Raw genomic sequence first — 22,750 nt, forward strand, 5'->3', positions numbered from 1 at the left:
CGGGAGCCCGTATACCACGCGCGTATATCAATTTTCAATATCTCGTCAAAATATTAACATACAAATATTTACATAGATACATTTAGAAAGCTTCAATGTTGGTTTTGACTTGTTACATAGCTTTCATTAACCAAACTGCCAACGTTTACGGCTCAATTTTGTTTAATACTCTTATAAACAAGTTAATTCACCATTTTTTAACGAAAATTTTACCTATAAACTGCTAAAACTTTTTTTATTTATAATGATAAGTAATATGTAGCACTAAATCTATATGATTTTACGTATGTATTGGTTTTTATTCGCTTTGAGCTGACCGTGCGCCTCAGACTGCGTTGTTAAAAGTTTCATATCTTAGTAAAAAATTAACATAGAAACATTTACCAAAGCTGAAAATGTTCATTTTAAGTTGTTCTATAACTTACATTAGCCAGATTATCAAAGTTTATAGCTTAATATTGTTTAAAGCTCTTATAAACAAATTAATTCTCAACTTTATAGTGAAATTTTTAATGTTTAATTGTTATAAATTACACTCTGGGCCAAAAGTAACCGGCCACCTTAAAAATGGGTAATTTTTGATGTCTTATATCTCCTAAACCTGTTGTCCGATTTAAGTGATTTTTTTAATATGTTATAGCCTTATTGCTTGATAATATCGTTATAATAATATGGTTGCTAAACAGGTAAATTTTCATTGTATACCGGGTGGACGAATTAAACTGTGTTTTTTTCTTAAAGTTTGGATCACCCTGTGGAATATTCTAGCATTTATAAAATATTGAAATTAAAACTTAACTTTAACCTCATGTTTTCTTAACATTTTGTTTTTTATTCATTCGCTTATGTTGGATAATACAAAAGTTAGGTAGTTTAACAACTATCCATGTTTTTCATCAATACAGACGATTTAACTCACCAGCAAAATTAACCCCTTTATCTTTATTATTGATTTCTTTACATTACCTGTGACAGTTTGTTTCCTAAATTTGTGTCATCGAAGGATTTTTGACATATAGTCGTTGTACGACATTGTTGCAACTCTGTTTCCGTGTTAATAACAATTCTTGAACAATTTGTAATTAAAATTCAGTTTGTAATTAAAATTAACAATTAAAATTGTAATTTTATATCCTTGTGAGCTAATATTGTTTAAGTTGAAATTTTAGTGCTTATTTATTGTTTGTGATTTTAAAAATGCCACTCATTCCAACTGATGCTGCTAGGGCAGTGGTTTTAGTTGATGCTGGTTACAGTCAACGTCATATCGCTGGTATACTCGATGTACCCAGAACTACCGTACAAGATACCATCAAACGATTTCGGGAGACAGGGTCGTACAACCGCAGGCCAGGTCAAGGCCGAAAACGATGCACTTCAGTTCGAGATGACTGCTTCATTGTCACTAAAGTATTGAGAAATCGCTTTTGCACCGCTCCTGAAGCTCGTAGGACTCTTCTTGAGGTGAGGAACGTTAGTGTGAGTAGACAACGATTAGAAGAAGACTGTCAGAAATAAACTTGAGGGCTTTTCGTCCAGCTCGCGCACCACAACTGCTCCCACAACACCGTAGGGCTAGACTTCATTTTGCGCGAGAATATGCTAACTGGACTATGGCGGAATGGAAGAATATACTGTTCTCAGATTAGAGCAGAATAGCCCTAAAAGGTCCAGATGGACGCCAACGTGTCTATAGGCGTCAAAATGAAAGGTTTTCTGCATGCGCTATAACCAAAACAGTGGCTTACCGAGGAGGGTGAATAATGATTTGGTGAGGTATTTCTTATGAAGCGCGTACTGATCTTGTTCTGTTCGGTAGAGGCAGTGTGAATGCCCAAGAATACGTGCAAGAAGTTCTCCAAGACCATGTCATGCCTTTTGCACCATTCATTGGTGATAACTTCAGACTAAAGCATGACAATGCACATTGCCATACAGCAAGATCTACCCGTGAGTACCTTAATGAGGTCGGGATTCAAGTTCTACCATGGCCAGCACACAGTCCCGATCTTAACCCAATTGAGCATATCTGGGACAACCTCAAAAGATAGATAAGAGCAAGAGTACCTTCCCCTGCATCCTTTGAAATGCTGAAGACAGCTGTGGTAGAGGAGTGGCACAATGTCCCCCAATCTGGTATCCAGGATATCATGAATGGATTGCCAAACCGGCTCCAAGAAGTCCTAAGGACTAGAGGCGGCAGCACCCATTATTGATACCCATTTTTTTGTTCAATTAGACTTTGATTTCCAAATAATTGTTAATTTGAATTTTCTTCGAAGATGTTCTTCATTGGATTTTTACTGCAACAAATGACTTTTTTTCAAAAAAAATATTTTTTTCTCTTCCGCGGAGATAAAAATTGATAAAAAGCATCTCTAGTTGTTAAAGTACCTAACTTTTGTACTATCCAAAATAAGCGAATCAATCAAAAAACAAAATGTTGAGAAAGCATGAGGCTATAGTTACGATTTAATTTGAGTATTCTACAAATGATAGAATATTCCACAGGGTGATGCAAACTTTAAGAAAAAAACACAGTTTGATTCGTACACCCGGTATACAATGAACATTTACCTGTTTAGCAACAATATTATTATAAAGATATTGTCAAGGAATAAGGCTATAACATATTAAAAAAATCACTTAAATCGGACAACAGGTTTAGGAGATATAAGAAATAAAAAATTACCCATTTTTAAGGTGGCCGGTTAATTGTGGCCCAGAGTGTATTTATTAATAAAGATGAAATAATTTTGCAAAGTTTTTTAAAGCTGAAACAATAACCTTTAAAATGAGAGTGTTTTGAAAGTTAATAGCACGTATGAAAGCAGAGTTATTCTTGGAAAAGCCCCATCGAATGCCTATGTTGCAATTGTTTTTCACAAAATTTGTTATAACTCCGGTTCTAACAATTGAATCAGCCATTTTGTTAATTTTTTCAAAAAGAACAATTTTCCTTTTGGTAAAACGGTTTAGGATATACAATTATTTAAACAATTAAATTGTTAAGAACAAATTATCTGACCGAGTTTTCAGCGTGGTATTCTCGAAAAATCGAATCTACAAACCAGAAAACTTACTTACAAAAACGTTAAGGTACCGAGGGGACACAAAAGAGCATACTTATCCCTCCCCACGGCTCCTAGAATAATCTTAAAATATGAAATATTTTATAATTAACGAGGCAAACTATGCCATCACATATCAGATTTGTCGCAAAGGTGTTTACGTTTGTAGAAGTAACTGGTAGGCCAAATCCGAAGAAGTTATAATATGACACATCTTGACGGCGGAAAAAACAGTGGCGGCTTTTGGGGGTAGGCAGGATAGGCCGGGCCTACCCAATAGTTTTGAGCTTTAAAATTGAAAAACATATATTCAAAAATTATGTTAATGCATGTAAATAATTTTTAAATGTACTAAATCACTTAATGCATTAGCGTCCGTTAAAAGAACTATGTTATATTACCACAGAAAGCATCGAATCGTATTCAGGCATTTTAAATATCATTAATAGGCCCGATCGGAACTGGCCGACCCAGCTCATATGAGATCCCCGTACAAAAAGCGTTTGAAGTTAAGCAGATTGCCGGACAACGATTTATATTGTCGTGTTTATGCTTGTTGTTTAGGCACCAGACGATCGGGCCTACGCCGATCATCGTTGTCACTTGTAACGTAATTATCGAATTGTAACATAAATTTTCTTTTAAATTATGATAAAAAAATATGTAACATAATCTATAATTGTAACATATTTTTAAACAAACAACACAATTGCAAACAAGTGCACGGTTGCCCAAATAAATTTAAAAAAAAATCGTAAAATTCGAAAAAAAAGATTCCCACTCTCAAAAAAAATGTATTACACACACTGGCGGCTACAGAAGTTTTTTGGGGTGATCATGGATCTTGAGGGTGATTACTTTTCTCTGATGCAAGGTCACTTTTAGTCTTACCACCAATAGGATAAGTGGGTTTTCAAATATTTTTAGGGGGGGTGGTCATGACCCCGTGACCCCTCCCTCTGGAACCGCCACTGATTACACATAGCTATTTGTAATTTGCTGGCTTGGCCTACCCAAAATTTTAACACACCAGCCGCCACTGGGAAAAAAGCGTTTAAAATCCCTTTAGCGTTGCCTACCGTATAGCATTTGCATAATAAGCATGTCATTTAAGGTTTATAATAATTTTTAGTATGAAATTTACAAAACATCAGTTTGTTTTATAAAAAATTTGGAGGTTTTGAACTTTCTTTTTCAATTTTAAAATATTAAAGTCGAGTACACGAGAAATAAAGTGCAAAATATATTTCCTGCCAAAAGTAATTTGAAAAATGTCAATATTTGCTCATGCTTTGAGTAAAAAAAACAACAAAATACCAATATTCCCGTTTTACTTGTGCCTCCTAGCAAATATTTCTGGAAGCAGTATGCAGAGTATGTCCGGGATAAACTTCAAGTATTTTTGATAGACGTAAAGCCTGCATTCGGTTTCTCTCAAACATGAAGAGAGTATTTCACATTTATGTTTTCGACCAATAAAATTTAACAATATTTAAATGAAATACGTATTTTGGAAGAAGTTCAAGATTTACTTAGGTATTTTATGCTATTTTTCGACTAAAAACCACCTGAATTTAGTGGTTGTTTCAAATCTACCGCCATTCGATTAGTATCCAGTTACTAAAAAAAAAAAGTTGTATATGAAAACATTAAAAATCTTTTTTTCTTACTTATTTCTCTGTAAAAGCATGTTTATCTGTTTATCCTTCGAATTGGACATATAATATACAGAAACAGCGAATTAAAGAGTAGTGAGAAGAGTAATAGACACGATACACAAAATAGTGGTACATTTTGAACTACTAAACTCAAGAATTCTGTAAATTGAACTACCACTTTAACAAATACTAATTATTAGTCAAATTTACGTATCCATAGAGGGAACTGCAGATAATATTATAGAAAACATTTACAAATAATTACTTATAGCCTGGTTTTGATAAATTTTGTGATAACAGTATTAGCCCAGTCTGGTTATACAAAAATCATCGATTTCACGGCAAAATGTTTCGCAGATATCTGAAGCTTTTAAGACATAGGTGGGGGTTACTAGATGACGAATAGATAAAAAGATACTCCTATTTTTACCTTGCGTTTTTTTTAAACAATAATTTATAGTCAGAATTTGATTTTTTATCTATAAGTTTTTTCCCTTATATTTTAAATAAACAATATTTATACCATTTTTTTATATCAAGAATATCTTTATTTTCCCGTTTTTTCAATTAAAATTGATAAATAATTTACGGAATTATTTGCAAAAAAGCAGTTTTTTTGCACTAATTTATAAATTTAATTAATTTTTTTAAAAATGTATTAATAACAAAATAAAATGTTATTAATACATTTCAACATTGAGGAATTACCGTCCTTTAAATTTGTGCGAAATTAACCTCCGATCGGTCATATAGTTTAAAAGTTATTCAATTTGTTTATCCCTGGGACTAATTATTTAAACCATTGAACTTGCATTATTAATGATGCTAGACACATTTACTAAATTTCATAGGATTCTTTAAGACTTAAACTATCTCAGAAGTTAAATGAATATTGAGTTTTCGTCGAAATTATTTACAAAATAAACGTTTGAAAAAGGGGTATGGTTTTTACTTATAAACAATTGTAATAACTTCTGTATTTTTCAAGCTACAGACTTGTACGTACAACAGTTAGATAGCTGGTAAAAAAACTCACATTTAACAAAAAAGATAAACCTTCTATGAACAATAGGAACGAAGTTAGCGACAATTTGTTTGTTAATTATATCTCGATTGTTTATAAACATTAAGAAGTAAAATTTGCACAAATTTTGAATGAAAATCTAAACTTTAGATTGAATTTTATATCTATCAAATTCATCCAATTTTTCGAAACTTAAAACCTTTCGAAACGAAGTTACTTTCGAAAGATCGACATAGGAAAGTGGAGGGGAAACTGTTTTAGCTCCTCGCTACAAAATTTAATATTATGGTTACGGATTTATCATTCAAAAGCTTCAACAGTTCTGTAGGAATTTCATCAGGTCCATTTGCTTTTCCATTTTTAACGTTTCTTATTGCGTATTCTACTTCTTCTTTCAATATGTCTGGCCCAGTTGCATTGATTATCTGAGTTAAGTTGTTTCTATCGACTTCAAATAATTCATTCAGATATTCTGTCCATCTTTTTATTTTATTCTCTAGATCTACAATAAGATTTCCATCTTTGTCCTTAAGTTTACCTATTTGGCATTTCTTTATGCTTCCTGTTATCTCTTTTACTTTTTTGTGCATATTGAACGCATCGTACTTTTTCTCATAGGTTTCCATTTCTTCACATTGTTCTTTAATCCACTCCTCTTTGGCTTCTTTTATTCTCTTTTTTATGTGTTTATTTATTTCTTTGTATTTGTCTGGGTAATTCTTCATCTTTCTTCCTTGTTCCATCAAGTCTAGTATATCTTGTGTCATCCACCCCTTATTCTTTGTTGTGGTTTTTGTAAGATGTTTCTTTCCTGCTGTTTGTATAGCTGTATTTATGTTTTTTAATTTTTGGTTAACATTGTTTGTATCGTTAATTTGTTGCTGCACTGAACGGAGGTTTTCATTTATTTCTTCTCCTGTTTCTTGTCGTATATTTTTGTTTCTAAGTTTATTTAAATCTAGTGCCTTTCTGTGTCGTCTTCCAATCTTTTTTGGTCTCGCCTCTATCACAGTAACTACCGGGTTATGATCTGAGCCTATATCAGCTCCTGGGTACGTCTTAGTACATTTAACAGCATTATGATACCTCCTTGCTATCATAATATAGTCTATTTGATTTCTCACTATTTTTTCTTTGGTATGTTGTGGAGATGTCCATGTATATAACCGTCGAGGAGGTAATTTGAAAAAGGTATTTGTTATTACGAAGTCTTCACTTTGGCAAAATTGAATCAATCGATCTCCTCTGTCATTTCTGTTTCCAAGCCCATATTTTCCTACTTGTTCTCCTACCTTACCTTGACCCACCTTGGCATTAAGATCGCCCATTAATATGTTAATGTATGGAAAGACTGACTTAATAAGTGAAGACAAACAACCTGCAACATAAAGGTTCAGACCTGATAGTGAAGTCGAATAAATGAACCAAATTTTAACTTTTAAACCAATGTATGTAAATAAAATGATGAAGTGATGAAAAAATCGACTTATTTTATCAAAGCAGTAAGGCAGATTAGATTAATATTGTATATCATATTTGTAAGAAAAATAGAATAAAAATCAATATTGTTAATTATAAAAATACAAACAATTATAATTAATATAAGGAATATAATAATATAATGTGTAAAAAATTACCTGAAATTTAATTTATAAAATATATAAGTATTATTACATCATTGATATAAAATGAAAAAACATATGTTGATTTTCCGGGATTTTCCGAGATTTATGGGGGGTGAAAATTATGTCATCATTTTTAATACTGCGACAGACTATTCGAGCAAATTAAAAAAAAGTAAGTATTTAGGGTGAATTTCAAATGTACTCAATTTTTCCGAGTTTTCCCATATTTTCCGGCCAGTGAAAACAATGTAGTTATTCATATTTCGACGAGCTACCCCAGAATAAAAAAAAGAGGCTTGTAGCTGCAAAGGAAGCCGAGATAATGTAAACTTTTCCTACGTGTTGCAATTTGAAGTTCCGATGCCGAAAAAAATACGGAGCTGAAACAGATATCCTCTCCACTTTCCTATGTCGATCTTTCGAAAATACCGTCGTTTCGAAAAATTAGATAAATTTTATAGCTATAAGTTTCAATATAAAGTTTAGATTTTCATTCAAAATTTGTGCAAATTTTACTTCTTAATGTTTATAAACAATGGAGATATTATTTTTAAAAAAATAGTCACTAACTTAGTTCCTATTGGTCATAGAAGGTTTTTTATTTTTTAATGTGAGCTTTTTTACCAGCTATCCAATGGTTGTACATACAAGTCTGTAGCTTGAAAAATATAGAAGTTATTACAATTGTTTATAAGTAAAAAACACACCCCTTTTTCAAACGTTTATTTTGTAAATAATTTCGATGAAAACTCAATATGCATTTAACTTCTGAGATAGTCTAAGTCTTAAAGAATCCTATGAAATTTGCTGAATGTGTCTAGCATCATGCATAGGGCAAGCTCAATAGTTTAAATAATTAGCCTCAGGGATAAACAAATTAAATAACTTATAAAATATTTGACTGATCGGGGGGAAATTTTGCACAAATCTAAAAAATGGTAATTCCTTGAGGTTTAAATGTATTAATACCATTTTATTTTGTTAATAAAAAAATTAATAAAATTTATAAATTAGTGCAAAAAAAACTGCTTTTTTGCAAATATCTCTGTAAATTATTTATCAATTTTAATTAAAAAAACCAGAAAATAAAGATATTCTTAACATAAAAAAATGGCATAAATATTGTTTATTTAAAATATAAGGGAAAAAATTTATAGACAAAAAATCAAATTGTGACCATAAATTATTGCTTAAAAAAAACGCAAGGTAAAACTAGGAGTATCTTTTCATCTATTCATCATCTAGTATCCCCCACCTATGTCTTAAAAGCTTCAGATATCTGCGAAACATTTTTCCACCTTTTTTTTTAACCAGACTGGGCTATATGTAATAAACAAAAAATGCAAAAGATTAAATGTTATTTTTTACTAATCTAATATCGCTATTTGATTTTAAATACACTCCGCCAAAAAAATATCGCATTACCTATGAAACTGCAAATTTTGTATTAAAAATAATTTAAAACATGGATTTTTTTACTGTTGTTTTTTTTTGTTTTTTAAGTACGTAACAAGTATTAAAAGAAAAATGCAGAATGTACGAAAAACAAAGGTTTTATTTAATTTATTTCATAAATTAGAAGTAAGCGCACAAACAGCATTGAATAAAAAAAACTAAAAATCAAAAAACGTTGTGGCATACTTCCAATTAATCTTCTTAGATAATCTTGATCGATATTATCCCATTCTACGGTTAACAACCGTTGCAGGTCATGAAGATTAGCTGGAGTCACATTACCAGATCTCACTATTCTGTAAAGATGGTACCAAACATGTTTTATTGGATTTAAGTCCGGGTTGTGCGCTGGCCAATTCAAAACTTGTAAATTTACCTCTTGAAGGTACTCGGTAACGATTCTTGCGACGTGTGGGCGTGCATTGTCATGCATTAAAAAAAGTCATTACCAATAAATGGGGCGTAAGGAACAACATCAAAATTTCTCTAATGTACCTATCAGCAGTTAAAGATCCTCTATCTAGCTGTACCAATTCGGTTTGACTCCTAAGAGATATTCCGCCCCAGAGCATAATAGATCCTCCTCCAAAGTTTGTCTCCGGTCTTAGGTTGCATTGAAAATAACGCTCGCCATCTCGTCTATAAACTGGTATTCTTCGATCCGAAGTGTATAAACAAAATCTTGACTAATCCGTAAAGAGTATGTTACCCCAGTCGTCGATATTCCAGTTTACGTGTTCTCTTGCAAATGTTAGACGTGCTATACGGTGTTCCCTTGTAAGTCTCGGGGTAGTGGCAGCTACTCTGCCCTAATTCCAGACTGTCTTAAGATGTGCCTAACAGTTTCTGAAGACACACGTACATTTCGAGTCTCGGCTATGTCATGATGACTTGCAGTCTCTTCGACGCAAAGTTACAGCTGTTACAGCTCGTCTTTCATAAAGACCAATCTCTCGGTGCCTTACTACCACTCGTGATACTGTCGACTGATTTACACCGACTAAATTTGCCACATATCTCTGACTCCTTCCGTCTTAAATGAGGGAAATTATTCTAACCACTTGATCTCTCGTTAAATTAAAATTTATATTGTCACGACCATCCATACTCAATATTTAATACGAAATTTTAAATTAAACGCAAACTGTATACTTTTTACAAAAATAAAATAAAGACTGATAATATAAAAACCAGACAAAAGAACAATTAACATTTTTTTTAACAGTAATATTTATTCTAGCCTTAATATTCTTAAGGGCCAGAAAGAAATAGTTTAAATTAACCAAATGCTATCAAAAATTTGTAATTTTATAAGTGATGCGATACTTTTTTGGCGGAGTATATTAAAGGTGAAAACCGATACATTATTTGGAAAAGTGACACAATTTTACTGAAAAGGCAAAGAAAGTCCTTTAAAATTAGGGTTTGTAAAGTTATTTTGGGCATCATTTACAATTGGTCTGGGTGAAGATACCTACAAATGAAGCTCGCAGAACGAAATATTGGTGTTTAGTAGTGTTGCCATGTCCTTATAGTGTATATGTTATATGAATCAAATACAAAGAGAGAAAGCTTTTAAAAATTACGTTTTTATTATATTATGTTATGGATTCTGCAATTTTATAATTTATATAAAACACGAACGAATAAATATTTGTTTCTTTTGATATTGCAGTTAATTATTAAAAAAATTTTTGGCAATTGCCTTTTAATAGATTAGCGGATAGATTTGGCAATAGAGTCAAACCCTCAAACTATTATTTATACTGAAATATTACTATTTATTTTTAAAAACTGTTTTAAAACTATTTACTTTAGAACTATTATTTTTTATATATTTTATAGCTCCGTGTTTAGTTGTCTGTCTCCCATCGTTCGCGTCCCTAGGTGGTGGATAGGGGAACACCCTAACTGGTCCTAGGACGGGTGGGTAGATGGGAAATAAAAATACCAACCGCTAACCAAATTAGACTAGGGTATGGCAACCCTAACACAAGAGTCCCTGGCCCTCCAGGCTGGGGGTTGGGATAGAGACTGACAACCCCTTTCTGTAAAAAAGCACATGTTACGGACCCTCAGGAACTATTAGCTGAACGGAACTCACGACGACGACTCGGCAAACGAAAAATGGAATTGAGATTAGGAACATTGAATACCCAAACCCTGTACCGAACTGGGGCACTCACATCTTTACTAGACGTAGTGAACACGAAGAAAGTAGATATTTTAGCACTACAGGAAATGCGGTGGATGGGAACTGGCACTCTTGACAAGAAAACCCATTCCATATAATATAGCTGCAATGAAAGCCAACACATGGATGGGGTGGGATTTATTGTAACCAAAGAACAAAAGGCCTTATTATTGACTTTAAAACCTACAGTCAACTAATGTGCTATTTGTGCTTAAAAGGGAAATTCTTTAATTACAGTTTGATTAATGCACATGCCCCAACTGATGACAAACCAGAGGAAATAAAAGAACAGTTCTTCGGAGACCTAGAGCAAGCCCGCAGAAGATATCCCAGAAATGAAATTAAGATTGTATTAGGTGACATGAATGCAAAAATAGGACTAGAGCGAGTTTTCATGCCCACGATAGGAAAGCATAGCCTACACAACATCAGTCCCGATAATAGATTACGACTGATAAACTTAGCAGCAGCACCTATTTTAAACACAAGAACACACACAAGGTAACCTGAAACCCTCCTGATCGAAGAACAAGCAACTAGATTGATCACATCTTAATAGACTCAAGCCATGGAACAGACGTAATAAACTGCAGAAGTTATAGAGGCGCAAACATAGACTCAGATCATTGCCTAGTGATCTCAACATTAAGGGTGTAGAATTTCAAACACCAGTAAAGAAAATAAAACTGATAGAAATAACGGAATGTACAAAAGCTCAGAGATACGACAATTGCAAAACGGTACTCAGAAAACATTACCAACAGGCTAAGGAATCAAAATGTAAATAAAGAAGGCCAGACAGATATAGACTCCTACTGGACCAAAATAAAGGAAGACGTTGAAGCAACAGCAAAAGATGAAATATGATCAGAAATTTGTGCCCGTAAAAATAATCGGTTTGACGATAAATGCAAGAATGCAAAAAAAAAGAAAAAATTAAGCCTACAGAAAGATGCTTAGCCGACGAACTAGAACAACTGAATTACCAGCCAAAGAGAAGAGAAGAAAAGAGGATACACAATAGAAAAAAACGAAATCACTTAAATAAGGAAGTTAAATATATAGAAAACCTCAACAGAAAGCAAAAATTCAGAGCATTATATAAGAAAGTTAACATCAACAGAAAAGAATTCAAGGCAACCACAAGACAATGTAGAAGTCAAAATGGCGACCAATTAACAACAAGGAAATATGTATTAAATAAATGGATGGAATACTTTAACTTGGCAATTAATATGCAGGAAGAAAAAAAACCTGGAAGACGAAAGAGATAAGGTAAGGAGAACAGAGAGAGGAAAGAGGAACCACCAACGATTTTTGAAGTTAAAGATGCACTTAAAAACTAGCCAGAAAAAAATCACCCGGAATAGATAATCTCCCAGCTAAACTATATAAAAAAGGTGGCCACGAGACCATAATGGCATTACAGCAGCTTATAAAAGAAATATAGACACAAAAATCCCTCCATAATGATTGTAATATTGGAATACTTTGCACCATACACAAAAAAGAAGATACCTTTGAATGCTTTAACCACAGAGAAATTCAGCTTCTAAATGCAGCTCATCACATATTTATAGACTACAAAGCAGCCTACGACTCTGTGAATAGAAGAGAAATGTTCTAAGCAATGAAAGAGCTAGGAATACCAAATCAGTTGATAAATTTAACAAAACTAACTCTTGAAAAAGTTGAACGTAGAGTACGAATTCAGGGGGAACTATCTGAACTTTTTAAAACAAATAACGGGCTGCCCCAGGGAAACCCTCTTTCCTGTTCAATCTGGCTATGGAAAAAGTAATACGTATGTCACAAATCACAACCATTGGTTCAATATATAATAAATCAGTGCAAATCCTTGCCTATGCTGACGATATCAATATTGTTGGGAGAACAGAAAACGCTGTACGAGAGGCATTATGTAGCATTAAAAGAATCAACTACAAAAAGGGGTTTAATAATAAAGACCAACAAAACTAAGTATATGAAAATAAGCATGCAACCACAAATCCACTTGTTATAGAAAACGACGTCATCGAAGCAGTGAACAAAGTTGTATACCTGGGAGCGCTCCTTAACACTGAAAACAATTTCTTCTTCTTTTGGTGCCTATCCTCTGTGCATGTTGGCAATCACGTTGGTCCATACAACTTTGTTGACAGCTGCTCTAAATAGATGTATGGTAGTCATTCCTGCCCGCTGTCTGATGTTCTTCAACCACGATGTCCTTCTACGCCCTTGAGATCTTTTGCCTTCTATCTTGCCTTGTAAAATTAGTTGAATTAGTTGATACTTCTCATTGCGCATCACATGCCCTAAGTATGTCATCCTTCTGATTTTCACGATACACATAATTTCCAGATCTTTATTCATACGTAGGATCACGTTGTTGTTTGTAACATGATGGATATAGGAAATTCTCAGCATGCGGCGGTAGCACCACATTTCGAAGGCTTCTAATCGTATGGATGTTGCCTCCGTCAAGGTCCAGGCTTCGAATCCATATAAAAGGGTAGAAAATACATAGCATCTCAAGACTCGTGTTCTTATATCAATGTTCAGGTGCATATTACATAAAATCTTCATGAGGCGATTTAAGACAGCTCTCGCTTTTTCTATACGACATCTTATTTCCTGTGAGATGTCCCATTCCTTATTTATACTGCATCCAAGGTATGTAATTTTGTCGATTATTTTCAAGGGTTCATTATTAGCTGTGAATTGGTGCTGTATTACGTCGCTTTTACTTACCACAAGAATGTTGGTCTTCTTACAGTTTAATTTCATGCCGTATCTGTCACAGGCTTTCACTACACGGTCTATTAATGTTTGCAGATCCTCCGCATTATCAGCAATCAAAACCGTATCGTCCGCATATCTTAAATTGTTTATGATTTCACCATTAATTTTTATAGCTTCTCTTAAACCATCAATAGCTTCCCTGAACAGCATTTCCGAGTAAGTATTGAACAACGTCGGTGATAAGATGCAACCCTGACGTACTCCCCGTTTTATCGTGAATACTTGTGAGGTTTCGTTGTCTACTCGTACAGTTGCCCTTTGCTGTAAGTATAAATTTTTATATATATTTAGGGATTCTACAGTATTCACTGCCTTCCCTCGCTCAACCGTTTCCATCTCTCTTTGTTGTTCCATTCTCCATCGTTTAGGCCTCTCTTATTTATGGCGTCGTCTACTTCGTTCCTTCAGGATTTTCGGGGTCGTCCTCTTTTCCTCCTTCCTATGGGGCTCCATTCGGTTATTCTCTTTATCCATCTGCTGTCGCTAGTTCTTCTTACATGTCCATACCACTTTAGTCTTTTTTGTTCTATATATTATGTTAGTATGTCTGTTATAAATTTTTAATTAGGCGTAAATCTTTGTCATCAATACTAGATTCTTTCAGTATCTGAAATAATTTTTGATGTTGCACCTTGTCAAATGCTTTTTTAAAGTCTATAAAACATGCGTATACTTCGCAATTTACGTCTCGAGCTCTTTGTATCAATACTTGTATGGAAAATAGGGCCTCTCGCGTTCCCAGTCCGCTTCTACACCCAAACTGAACACAGCTAAAGTTCTCTATACATATATGCGAGAGTGAATAACAGAAAGAAGGATTTTGAGTGCATGGCTTATTAAGCTTATAATTCTGTAATCAGAGCATCTGGTGGCATTTGTCTTTTTGGGGAGAGGTATGAAGGTGGAAACTAGCCAATCTTTAGGAAATTCTGCAGTTTCATAGATTTTGTTCAGTAGACTCGCTAGGAGTTTGAGTTGGTTGTTTTCAAATAGTTTCAATATTTGAGCTTTGTTGGTTTTTAGTCTTTTTATTGCATATGTTACTTCACTGAGCGTTATTTCTGGTCCTGAGCATCCAGAAACACTGACTTCTGTCTCTTGCTCTTCCTTGAATAATTCTTCCATGTATTGCCTCCATCTCTCAAGTATTCTCCCATTTTCGTAAAGCAGATTGTTGTGCTCGTCTAGTATTAAGTTGATGACTTCGTGATCCGTTTCCTCCCGTTAAGTTTTTGATCTTTTTATGTAGGTTAAAAGTGTCATGCTTCTGTTCTAGGGATTCTATTTCTATGTATTAATCTTGTAGCCATGATTCTTTTGCTTCTTTAATCTTTTTCTGAATGATTTTGTTTATTTCTTTGTCCCTTTCCTCATTCTTATTTTTATGTTTCGTTCTTCCATTAGCTCTAATATTTGTATAATAAAACTCAAATAATAATTATAATAAAACTCTACAAAACAATAATACGCCCAGTCCTAATATATGGTTCAGAGACCTGAACTCTAACAAAAGGTAATGAAAACATGTTGGGATGTTTCGAAAAAAAAAGTACTAAGGCGAATCTATGAAGCAGTGAATGACAATGGAGTGTGAAGAATACGATACAACTTCGAACTTTATAGAATATACCAGGAACCAGATATCGTAAAACATATTAAGATAAGACGTCTGAGGTGGATAGTGCATGTAATGCGGATGGAACAAAATGTCCCAGCTAGAAAAACGCTCCTTTATAGACCCACTCGTCAGAGAAGAAGAGGAAGACCCAGAACAAGGTTCCTTGATAACATCGATGAAGACATGAGAAATATGGGAATACGTGCTTGGCGGAGGAAGGCGATGGATAGGGACGACTAGAGAAATTCTTGAGTAGTCTAGGACCCACGCAGAGTTGTAAAGTCAGAATGATGATAAAGATATCATATAGCTTTTAATTGCATATTATGTTTCATTTGTCACTTCCAAACATCAATATTTCGTTGAGGCTATCTTCATCCAGACCAATTGTGGGTGATGTCCGTTATTTTTGTTAATTATTTGCTTAATTATTAGCAAAATATTACTTTCCTCTTATTAGAAACTTTGAAGTTTAATTTCCTCAAATAACACAAAACCACAAAACAGAGAAGAGTGGAGAACTCATGAGAGGCCTTTGTCCAGGAGTGGATACAAACAGGCTGAAGAAGAACAAGATAATAAATACAAAAATACTTTGTCAAATTAAATAACAATTGATAATAATAGATATTCAAAATCGTATTACTGAAGGCTTTAATATTATTCGAATTACTCTTGGCTATTTCCTGAAATGTACTTCTTGCCTAATTTATATCAATCATTTATTTTTATTAATTATTAAAAACAGGAGCGTCACCAATAAATTTCACTCACAGAGTCACAGCTCGTCTGTCAAAGTGCAATACTTTGTATCTCAATATAGGCAACACTTTTCACATCTTTTTATTGGAATTTTAAGTTCTAAAATTGTATTACGAAATGCCTATAAGAAAAATCCAGATTGCTTTGGAAACAGTTTATAGATTATGCAAAACAATACAGTTTTATGATTTTTCTACATGTAACACAAATATAAAAACTTACCACTTTCGCCAACGTTATTAGGCATAAGAATAGAACTAAGAGTTGTATTAACAGGAAGATGGTCGAAATGAGCATTTGGAGTGAGAATCATTTCTCTAGTGCCTTCGGCAGGTCTACCATCATCGCCGAACGCATTCAGTCTTTTAGCATTATAAAATCGGAACGGCTGGCCATTGTCTGATCGAGGAGTCAATGCAGCTTGTTCCGCTGAGTCCATTATCCTCTGCAAAGAAAGGATTCTGTTAGGTACAATACAACGTGCTCCATTATACATTTAAGTACAAACGTTTTCATTGATTTTGTTTTTCATTGTAGGTTTTTGTTTCCCTTTCTAATTATCTTACAAGTTAAACGTTTAGAATTTTAGAAATAAGAAATAAGAAATAAGAAAATAATTGTTTGTAAATCGGATTAATTCCAAATGTAAAAATAAGGCAAACAAAATAATGAAAATAAATAAAAAAGATATATGAAAATAGTTTTATATGACTTACCATAACAGCACTCATTTTGAAGTCCATCATGTTTTTTACTTCCATAGCCATTTCTCTAATTAATATAAGTCCATCTTTTCTTACAACATCTATATCAACGTCATGGTATTTCTGTAAATAAAAAAAAAACATTAATTGTGATAGTTAATATAAAAGAATTTATTAATAAATTTATTATTATCCAGTATTTCTTTCTACTGTTCTAATAACCATTTGCCTATTTTTTTCGCTTATCTTTCATCTACCAGTCTGCCTCTATAGATAATATTACTAACTGAAGAAACTATATAATACAACAAATCACGATTTTTCTTCATCTGTCAAAAGAAACAACGTGTGATAAATGCACTACAAGAGGAACAGAGAAAGGTGTAAATAAGCCAGAAAGAATTTTTTATATTTGCACTGATAGTCTGCACCGATATACAGATATACAGAAAATGGAAGAAAATCTCCAAAGCAACGATATAAGAGAAGCATATAGATATCTACGCAATTTAAGAGATACAAACCCCGATCAAATCTATGCAAAAATCAAGAAGGGCAAATAACCAGTGATCCAAAAGAAATAAAATCAGTCTGAAAAACCTATTTACAAACTCTCCTAGGGACGCAAGAAAATGAAGAGCTTATTGACATGCATCATATTGAGGGAGGCACAAAAAATATAGAACCCCCGACGATGGAAGTGGTAAAACAAGCAATACGAGCACAGAAGAATAACAAGGCTCCAGGTATTGACAACATCCCCTCTGAGCTATATAAATTAGGTGGCGAACACCTAGTAAGACAAATGCATATGCTTATGAACAAGGTTTGGAATGAGGAAAAGATCCCTAGCAACTGGAAAACCGGGATTATATTACCAATCTATAAAAAAGGGGATAAACTGAAATACAAAAATTATGCGGCATAACCCTCTTGTGCACAAGATACAAAGTTTTTACTTATATACTAAATATATTCTATCTATACAGCCCTTGCTGTCCAATTTTGGACATACGCCTCCTCTTCCTTCTTCTACGTCTCTCTATTGTAGGTAGTTTGTATCCACTTCGGGCCTGCGTGTTTCTTCAAGTCATCTGACCATCTCATTTGTGGCATTCCTCTTTTTCTTTTGTAACTATATGATCTCCAGTGTATAATCATCTTATTCCATCTGTCGTCTTTCTCTCTTATGGTATGTCCAGCGAACTTCCACTTAAGTTTTGCTATCTGCGTTAATATATCGGTCACTTTTGTTTTGTTGCGGATCCAAGTATTTCTTTTCTTGTCTGATAGCCTGATGTTCAGCATTTGCCTTTCCATGGCTCTTTGGGTCTTTGCTATTATAAACGTCCAAGTTTACAAAGGAAAACATGGAAACAAACGTAGGTAAGAACAGGAAGTATACATTGGTTGAAGACTGTTGTTTTTAAATATTGAGGGAATTTTCTATTTTTTAGTATATAGGAAAGTTTTCCGAAGGATACCCAAGCCAACCGTATCCTTCTCTTTATTTCTCCGGTCTGATTTTCTTTATTTAATTAACTAGTTGTCCCAAATATACATATTGTTTTACTTGTTCTATATTTGTTTGTGCAATTGTAATTATTAATTCTTCTGGTTGGTTGGTCATAATTTTCGTTTTATTATAATTTATTTATAGACCTATTTTTGTTGATTCGTTATTTAATTCATCCATCATATTTTGTAATTACAAAATTTAGATATTTTTAGACTAGATATTTTTGTACTTATGTCCTATTTAGATAGGTATAGTTAGTATTTTATTAATATGGAAGAATTAATAAAGCAGTGATAATAAACATGACAACTGTACATTTTTTTTACAAAATGCTTCGTTTTATAGATTCAATTCACGATGAAAGTAATGGGCAGAATCGTGAAGATGCAAATGATGACAATATCAGTTTTTTAAGTGATAGCAGTGAAAGACCACTATTTGGAGAAGGCCATGATTCTGAAATAGACAGACATTATAATCCTGAGGATGATGAACAATTTCGTAATTCTTCTTCAGATAAGGTAAAAGTTATTATTTAATAAATCTGAGGAGGAATGACACACTTCGTTGTCTTATTAAATTTATATTATAAAAATATAACATTTACATGAATGATACGATTTAATTTTTGTTTTTTTGATTAACGGTGAATATTTTTCAGATAATACAGAAGAAGAAGGGAGACCTGGACCATCCAATACTTTTCCTCTTGAACCTCAATAAGGGAAAAAAAGCTAAGAAGAGAGGAAACATGGAGATGTTATAAGAAAAAGAAATTGAGAAACACAGGGCAGGCTTATCTGGATCGTAATATGAGGCAACACGAGTCAAAAAAGTTACGTGAATATAATCACCGGTGTAGGTTTCATTGCAATAAAAAGATTCCTTACGAACAGAGGGAATCAATATTTAATGAATATTGGAAGCTAGGTAACTGGGAACTTCAGACATCGTTTTTAAATAGTGCCTTAGAATTGCAGCCTGTCATGAGGAAGAAAACGACAGCAGTCAGTCATAAAGACATATCATGTAACTATAACCTCGGTGGTCATAGAGTGTGCAAGGTTTTTTTTTAAACTCTTGACATTTCTAACAAAAGGATAAGGAATTTTATTATTAAAAAAAAGATAAATCCATCTAGCATATCACAACGTGACAAACGAGGAAAGAAGGAACCGCCAAACAAAATTCCAACAAGCAAAGTGGAGATAATTATGGAGCATATAAGAAACTTTCCGACTTACTCAAGCCATTACAGTAGGGCTAAATCTCCAAACCAAAGATACCTAAACCCAGGCTTGAATGTGCCAATTATGTATAAACTGTATGAAAAATTTTGTAGAGAAGAAAAAAATGTGGAACCTGAAAAAGAAAGCTTTTACAGATTTATATTCAAAACAAAATTCAATCTAAGCTTCCACAGACCTCACACCGACTCCTGTGTCACCTGTGCCAAGTTACAAATAAAAATTATCCACGACACGCCTGGTGAGAAGCAAGCAGCTGAAGTTGAAAAAGAATTTCATTTAAGGAAGGCAGAGGCAGCTAAAGAAGCTAAAAGAATGTGCAAATTATTAAAAAAATGACAGTCAAGTTGCGATATGTTTTGATTTGCAAAAGATGATGCCGACACCTTATGTGACAAATTTAAAGGTCTATTACTTGCGCCAACTCTGGACATACAATTTGAATATTCACAACCTAACAAGTGAAACTGCTCACATGTACATGTGGCACGAAGGACAGGCAGGTAGGGGCTGCCAGGATATAGCTTCTTGTTTGTTAAAATTCGTTCAGAGTCTTCCTCCGACTGTGAAACACATCTCTGCGTTCAGTGACAACTGTGGAGGCCAAAACAAAAGTCACCTAATTGTCAAATTTTGGCTTTATATTATTAAGAATACCCAAATTGAAACTGTTGATCACCACTTTCTAGTCGCTGGACATTCTTACAATGAATGTGATCAAGATTTTGGAATCATAGAACCAAAAAAGAAGAAGAACCAACGTGATATCTATGTACCAGAAGACTGGATAAATCTGGCTGCCTCAGCAAGTAAAACATTTATTGTGACTAAGTTAATGGATGCAGACTTTATTGATATTCAGTTACTAAATCAGTACTTCCGGAAAAATGTGCCAGGTATACGAAGAATGCAGATATTGCATTATAACAGGGCAAACCCAGACACCCTTTTTTATAACATAACATCAGCTCAGGGTATTATGCTTTACTAAAAATTGCCAATGAAGAATCAACGAGCAGGTAGAATTCCTGATCAGCTTCCTATGTTCCATCCAGTAATTGAAAAGCCCAAGCTTAAATACAAAAAGTATGAAGATCTGATGGAACTCTTGCAATTCGTCCCATCGATATACCATGAATTTTACCAAAGCCTATCTCACGAAACAAAGACTGGAAAGCCTGCTACAGGTACTTTTGTAGACAATGAAAATGATGATAATCACTTTGGTAACAATGTTTATGACACAGACGACAGCAATTAAATAGTTTAAAGTGCCAACATATTATAATATTTTCTGTTTTAATACCTTTCTGTTTTAATAATAAAATAAAACCACTTATGTATTTTTGTGCACATTGAGCATTTTCATTCTCACAAAATTAATGAGAGGTAAAGGGATCTATGTGCGCACCATCAATTATTTTTTACACATAAAACAATAACCAAATATAGTAATATTTTCTGCTATTGGTAATAAAAATCTAAAGACCTGATTATCCTTCTTACCTGGTCAAAATGATGCGATTTTAATTTTTCCTCTTACAATAATCGTCCGACTTTGACTTGAGTTTTCTCAAAATGTTGATTTTACTACTTAGACCCCTTGAATTCTAGGGGCCTCAAATATATTATACTAAATATATTAAACCGGTTTCCGACAATTTAGATCTACAACTGACCAGCTATTTACAGTGAAACAAATTCTAAACAAATTGTGAGAATACAACATTGACGTCCACAACATATTCATAGATTTCAAACAGACCTACGACTCAATTAAGAGACAAAAATGATATCAAATATTGCATAGCTTTAACATCCCCCAAAAATACATCCAACTAGTAAAAGCAACAATGGACTCATCAACAGCAACTGTCAGAGTACAAAATGAGCTCACTGAGAACTTTTCAATAGTCAAATGGTTAAAACAAGGAGACGAGCTGGCACCGAAGCTATTTAACCTGACTCTTGAATATGTGATAAAGTAGCTAAATATAGGAAGAGATAATCTCCTAACAAATAAATTAATATAGATTACCGCCTATGCCGATGACATTAGCATCATGTCTTATAGAATAGAAGAGGCGGAAGAAATATATTCACAATTAAAAACAAGGGACAGAAGAGACCGGACTAGAAATAAATATTTAAAAGACAAAAAAAAAACTAACACAGACAAGAGCTAGGGGAAACAGGCGCACAGTTGGAACACGGATGGAATAGAAGAACCAGAAATTCGAAGAAGAATAGTAAAGGCTTACTTTTCACTCGCCCATATGTTCCGCACGGGGCCCTAGATTAGTACAAAGATAATTACTTGGATAAAGGATATCAGTACAAGGATAATAAGCAACTACACTTGGCAACAGGTTTATTGCGGTTTATGATTATAATCCTAAGCATACACAATGGGTCTCTTGATTAATAACATTAAAAGGTAGACAACTATTAAAATCAACAGAAAACAAAAGTCTTGTCTTTATATCAACAGGTGAACCAAAATATTTTCCAACTGACAGAATTAAAATCCATGATTTTGTTGACTTTGGAATTTACAAGGGAATTCACTAAAGTTGCGTGTTGACAAACTCTTGTCTTGAATTGTCCTCTGCTCTGATTATTTTCCAATTTTAATTACAATCAGCACTGATATAATGCAAAAAGAACCAGCACCAAGCTTAGGCAACAAATACACTAATTGGAATGATTTTCGTGAATATCGGAATACCTTGTTGGATTTCTATTCCTCTTAAAACTAATGTTGAAATAGAGAACACAGTGGAATATTTTACAAGATCTATACAGAAAGCGTTATGGGATACAACTTCAAGTCAAGTCTCACGTAGCACACCTCAAAAACTGAAAATAAAGAAAATCTGGCAAAGAACTCGTACTCCTGGAGACAAAAGTTAATTAAATCAAGCTACCCTAGAACTCAAGGTTTTACTAAATACTAATAAAAACAATGAAATTCAAAACTATCTTAGGAACTTAACAGCTTTTGAAGCTACTGACTATGATTTGAGGAAAGCTGTAAAAAAATAAAAAAGGCCCTAATTTAGCAACCCTTC

The 22,750-nt window shown here is 33.5% G+C and overlaps 1 protein-coding gene across 1 annotated transcript in view; it reads right to left on the reverse strand.

Annotated features, from left to right (window-relative positions):
• stol (voltage-dependent calcium channel subunit stolid) overlaps window positions 1–22,750 on the reverse strand; it is a 164,817-nt gene that overhangs the window by 102,411 nt on the left and 39,656 nt on the right. The window contains exons 3-4 of the mRNA XM_072546474.1: window positions 16,926–17,036; window positions 16,432–16,654 (exon numbers count right to left, since the gene is read on the reverse strand). Of these exons, the coding sequence (XP_072402575.1) occupies window positions 16,432–16,654; window positions 16,926–17,036 (334 nt within the window). The remainder of the gene's footprint in view (window positions 1–16,431; window positions 16,655–16,925; window positions 17,037–22,750) is intronic.

The sequence above is a fragment of the Diabrotica undecimpunctata genome, chromosome 10, assembly GCF_040954645.1.
Source record: "Diabrotica undecimpunctata isolate CICGRU chromosome 10, icDiaUnde3, whole genome shotgun sequence".
Classification (NCBI taxonomy): domain Eukaryota; kingdom Metazoa; phylum Arthropoda; class Insecta; order Coleoptera; family Chrysomelidae; genus Diabrotica; species Diabrotica undecimpunctata.